Source organism: Schistocerca cancellata, chromosome 1 (genome assembly GCF_023864275.1).
Source record: "Schistocerca cancellata isolate TAMUIC-IGC-003103 chromosome 1, iqSchCanc2.1, whole genome shotgun sequence".
Lineage (NCBI taxonomy): Eukaryota > Metazoa > Arthropoda > Insecta > Orthoptera > Acrididae > Schistocerca > Schistocerca cancellata.
The window spans coordinates 69,356,707-69,362,420 of NC_064626.1; the positions used below are offsets into that span (position 1 = coordinate 69,356,707).

Consider the following 5,714-nt stretch of genomic DNA (forward strand, 5'->3'; position numbering starts at 1 on the left):
TGGAAGATTCAGTGTTTGATAGACTGAAATGTAGATAGAAACAAAAGAAATGGGATGCATTTTGTGCAGAAGAAGTGTTCAAACTGTTATGGAAATATTGATACTCTATTACTTAAGAACTGCAGTTATTCACTTATGGCGTCTGTCTGATACAGCAAGAACGTCAGGGTGTCGTAATTTACGTGTAATGTACAAATATTACGAACTGTTCCTTCACACAGGTGTCTCTGTGAGTCATATAATTACTGAGAGCACTGTGCGAGATCAAAGGGCTGATCAGTAACGCTGTGTTCCAGAATCACCTACAGTGGAATCCATTACCAGGGTTGAGGAAACTGCAGCTGTCGACCTAGACGCCTTACTGGGCGCTCGGGAGGGCCCCATGGTGACTCTCGTGGCAGGAGAGACGCGGCTGATGGCGTGCAGGGCCGTCCTGGCAGCGAGGAGCCCCGTCTTCAGCGCCATGTTCAGCCACGACACGCTAGAGTCCAGCAGCAATGAGGTCACCGTAACAGACGTTGAGGGTCCGGTGCTAAGAGAGCTACTGGCCTACTGCCACACACTGAGGACTCCACATCTGTCCAGCATGACTCCCCAAGTTCTGGCAGCAGCAGACAAATACGATTTGTCGGGATTGAAGACAGAGTGCGAGCAGCAGCTGGCTTCTCTGCTGACTGTGGAGACAGCGGCGGCAACAGCAGTGCTCGCTGTCAGGCACTCGTGCCATGGGCTCACGCAAGCCGCCGTCGCCTTCATAAAGGCCAACTTCCAGGTGCTGGCCACTCAGGGTTGGGCTGATGCTGTGCACAACCAGCCCAAGGATGTGGTCGAAGTGTGTTGGCTACTCGGGCAGCCACCACCAAAAATCAGGTCAGCACAAGCATGAGAACAAGATGCTAATCTGTGTTTTCCAGCGCTAGGTGTGTGTGTTTTGTTTGTTTGAGTGTGTGTTTTTTGTTTTTTTGTTTGTTTGTGTGTGTGTTTTTTGTTTGTTTGTGTGTGTATTTTTTGTTTATGTGTGTGTGTTTTTTTGGGTGTGTGTGTGTGTTTTGTTTGTGTGTGTGTGTGTGTTTTTTGTTTGTGTATGTGTGTTTTTTGTTTGTGTGTGTGTTTTTTGTTTGTGTGTGTGTGTGTGTTTTTTGTTTGTGTGTGTATGTGTGTGTGTGTGTGTGTGTGTGTGTGTGTGTGTGTGTGTGTGTTTTGTTTGTGTGTGTGTTTTTTTGTTTGTGTGTGTGTGTGTTTTTTGTTTGTGTGTGTGTGTGTTTTGTTTATGTGTGTGTTTTTTGTTTGTGTGTGTGTGTTTTTTGTTTGTGTGTGCGTTTTGTGTGTGTGTGTGTGTGTGTGTGTGTGTGTGTGTGTTTTGTTTGTGTGTATGTGTGTGTGTTTTTTGTTTGTGTGTGTGTGTGTTTTTTGTTTGTGTGTGTGTGTTTTTTTGTTTGTGTGTGTGTTTTTTGTTTCTGTGTGTGTGTGTGTTTTTTGTTTGTTTGTGTGTGTGTGTTTTTGTTTGTTTGTGTGTGTGTGTGTGTGTTTTTTTGTTTCTTTGTGTGTGTGTGTTTTTTGTTTGTTTGCGTGTGTGTTTTTTGTTTGTTTATGTGTGTGTGTTTTTTGTTTGTTTGTGTGTGTGTGTGTGTTTTTTTTGTTTGTTTGTGTGTGTGTGTGTTTTTTGTTTGTTTGTGTGTGTGTGTTTTTGTTTGTTTGTGTGTGTGTGTGTGTGTGTTTTTTGTTTGGTTGTGTGTGTGTGTGTGTTTTTTGTTTGTTTGTGTGTGTGTATGTGTGTGTATTTTGTTTGTTTGTGTTTCGAAGCCTACAATGTTTACCCTTGTATTAAGTAGATGTCTTTGCTGGGAAATATACCTTCAGTGAAGACTACAAAATTGATCTGGTGATAGCTCACAAAACTTTTGTTGCCTTTTCATGTCTGGTACAACAGATCTATGAACTGAAATTTGTTTGTTACGAGATAAATAAGCTAACAAAATTGTTGGAAGAGCCAAATATTTTGTAGCTTCTAGAACTGCTTTGATCTCTAAGCAGTTCATCATTACTTGCAGTCGCTAGTTCATTTAAACCATATGTGTATGTAGGTTTTGGCATTATGCCTGTTCTGAGAAAAAAAGATATGTTGACTGTGTTCTCAGCAGGAGACGTTTTTGTTGTGAGTACACAGGTGTGCTACCCAGCAGGGAAACACACAGTAACCTCTGCAGTTTGTACTCATGCAGGCGAGTGCTCGGGATTTTTTGTGCCTGATGTAAAGCTCATCACAACCCTGTCGACGAAAAGTTGCATCTCTTAGTTTGGTGTCACAGTTGCTACTGATAATGAGATACTTCTGACTGGTATTAAGCTGAATAACGAGAAGTCGAAAATGAAGAGTATGTCGCTCCTCACCAGCACCAGGAACATAACAGTATGCTGCAATATGAGACAATGATAGCGGCAGTGTATCTACAACTTATCATTTCTCACGATGCCCTGATGTAAATGGTGACATGCCGCAAATTCAGGCTCCCTCCCTTCATCCAGTTCCATGTCTCACAGTACACATTCAACAGCCAGGTGGACACCCTTGAGCAAGCAGGTGCAACTCTGCGTCTGCATCCGCCAGCAGCGTTGCTTCCGCCAGCCCCAGCTTCAACAAACATCTCATGGGAAGCCAACGAATGTGGGCAGCCATGAGTTGGTGATAGCACTTTCCACTTACGATCACGATGTACTTTTCAATGTATTCAAAATTTCATACATCCTGCCTCAGTGCGCCTACCACTGTGCAGGATAGTCTTACAACTTTGCCTGTTGCATTATTTTTCTATTTTATTAGTGCATGTATACTGTATACCATCAGTTTTCATAGTTAAATTATTTTGTTAACCCTGAGCGGTACAGGGGGAATTTTACATCAAGCTCCAAAGAGTCAGGTTACATACAGCAGATATCTAGTAGGCAAGGTACTGTAAGCACATACGCTCATATGCTCTGTGTTTACCCACAACACCCTCATGACATCACAGCAACACCGAAGCTTTGAGCAGCGTCCACACAATACTGGGTCTTCTTACCACATTTCTCTGCTTCTCTGTTTGGGATTGACCTAGTAATGGTGCTGTAGTAGGTACTCATTTCTGTAACAGTGATGCTGTGTGCAGAAGCAGATGACAAACCTCAGCGCTCCTGTGTTGCATGAAGTTTTCTATGGTGCTACTAATAACCTTCCAGTGAATGCCACTAACTTGATGATGATGATGATGTTTGGTTTGTGGGGCGCTCAACTGCGTGGTTATCAGCGCCCGTACAATTATCCAATCTTTGCTCAGTCCAATTCGCCACTTTCCTGGATGATGATGAAAATGATGAGGACAACACAAACAGCCAGTCATCTCGAGGCAGGTGAAAATCCCTGACCCCGCCGGGAATCGAACCCGGAACCCCGTGCTCGGGAAGCGAGAACGCTACCGCGAGACCACGAGCGGCGGACGCCACTAACTTAACCCAGACAGGTTGCTCATGTGGCATTGTAGGAATGTGACTCCGCCAGGGTCTCGACTTTTTCACCGTTTAAAAGGGAAATGAAGGACGAGAGATTGGGTTCAATGTCTGCTCCACTTCCTCCCTTGCGACCTCTTGAAGCGTCTCAGTTTTTTGCTCGGCATGCAATCCAAGTGCCTTCTGAACTTCCTCTCTCACTATCTGACGAAGAACACTTGTGAAATCAGTTGCTTCCTCCATCAGAGACATCGATACGACGTTTGGAAGCCGTTCAAACTTCTTGCGTGTAATTCTTTTTTGAGGCATTGTCTCGATATACTGGCACCCTTTTGTGAAGTCGTCTGCTGTCGGAACCTCCTTCAGGAGTAGGGCTTGATACATGTCCTCAGCAACACCCTTCATCAAATGTGCAACCTTATCTTCCTCCTTCAGTCTAACATCCACTGCCGGCCGAAGTGGCCGCGCGGTTCTGGCGCTGCAGTCTGGAACCGCGAGACCGCTACGGTCGCAGGTTCGAATCCTGCCTCGGGCATGGATGTGTGTGATGTCCTTAGGTTAGTTAGGTTTAACTAGTTCTAAGTTCCAGGGGACTAATGACCTCAGCAGTTGAGTCCCATAGTGCTCAGAGCCATTTGAACCATTTTTTCTAACATCCACTATTTTACACAGCTCCAAGACGTCTTGAAGGTAGGATGCTGTAGTTTCTCCTGGTTGCTGTGCCCTGCACTTCTCTTTATCTGCAGCCTTGCACTTCTGTCGTTGTTTCGCCGAAATACTTGCGCAGTTCCGCCTGTAATACTGCCCAGCTTGTGAACTTGTCCTCGTTGTTCCTATACCATTGCTTGACAGTGCCCTCAAATGAGAAAAATACGTTAACATAACGCACGGTGTAATCCCATTTGTTAAATTTGGCTATACGCTCATATACCTTCAGCCACTTGTTTGGATCAGGGCCATCGTCACCAGAGAACCCGGGAAGATATCTTATGGGGTGGCACACAGTTGCTGTCATCGTAAAGTACTCGTCTTCTCCTGTCTCCGATGGACTGCGATCTTTTGAATATGGCTCGAACTCAAGTTTTTCGCCACGTTAATGGCGGCTCTGTCGTGGCCTGATTGGAGCCACTCTGTAGTCTATAATGTGCGCTATCACAAGTTCCAATACCCAGCGTCTCTACCGGAATAATGTCACTTAGAAGAAGATGTAATTAGATTAATGACTAACACTATCATCACTTAACGAAGATTTACTCAGCATTTGCAGATACAAGAGCAAGGAGCCAACTGCCTCCGGCTAGAACACAAACAGTTTTTATACAGCTACAGAACATTCCAGTACAGTGATCCATGACATTTGTGGATACTTGTAGAATGTACTCGAACCGAATATATAAATTATTACTGTACAGTCCAGGTGAGTTTTGAACTCACGACCCTTCGTGCAACAGTTTAGTATCATAACCTCTACACCTCGGTGCTAATTTGCACGGAACCCTCAGTGTAAGTCCTAATCGCATCCCTGACAGTTTTTGATAATTCGAAGGTATTTTCGCCAAAATTGTCTCTGGGTTCTGTTAAGGGTGGGGAAGCGTACACAGTACACATAAGCTCCTAGCTTGCTTTTGTGATATTTGTTTTTACCGTCTTGAGAAACTCTAAATCACTCTGTAGTCCCTCCAAGTAAATCAGTATCAGATTATAATCGCTAGTTCTCTATCCTGAGTTGACTTCCCAGTGAACACACCTACAAGCTGACACACTTGTAAATGTAACGTCTACATTGGAGCTTCCTCACGTCCTGTTTTGGTAAGTAGGTGTGTTTGCAGGATGATTGTGCACATATACTGTTAAATCAAAACATTATGTCCGCTGCCCACCGTTAGGTTGAATGCTGTAGCGGGCAGAGACGAATGGGCAGTCATTATAGCGAAGATTCAGGACCTAAATGCGCAATTCCACTGATACAAGCAGTTTTGACAAAGGGCTCATTGTTGGGGCACTGCGGCTGGAAGCGAGAATCTCTGAAAAGGCGCAGGAGGTCGCCTGTTCGCCTACTGCTGTCGTGATCACCTATGTAAAGTGGTTGAAGGATGGTTTTGGACGACCTCGTCTCATCAGAAAACGTAGAGGTCGGGGGAGCCCTCCTGTGCAGTTCTATACAGGTAGCGATCTGTGGTAGGTCTGACGACACAGTGCTGGTGCAGGCACAAGTGTTTCGGAGCACACCG

General features: G+C 44.9%; 1 protein-coding gene across 1 annotated transcript; it reads left to right on the forward strand.

The window, feature by feature from the left end:
• The first annotated feature begins 382 nt into the window (after positions 1-382).
• On the forward strand, positions 383-886 carry LOC126162091 (speckle-type POZ protein-like). The gene has a single exon (XM_049918767.1). It carries the CDS (start codon positions 383-385, stop codon positions 884-886), a length of 504 nt encoding a protein of 167 aa, XP_049774724.1.
• The last annotated feature ends 4,828 nt before the right edge of the window (positions 887-5,714 follow it).

Coding starts and splice junctions, on each gene's coding strand:
- LOC126162091 (XM_049918767.1), top strand. CDS start 383: ATGGTGACTCTCGTGGCAGGAGAGACGCGGCTGATGGCGTGCAGGGCC.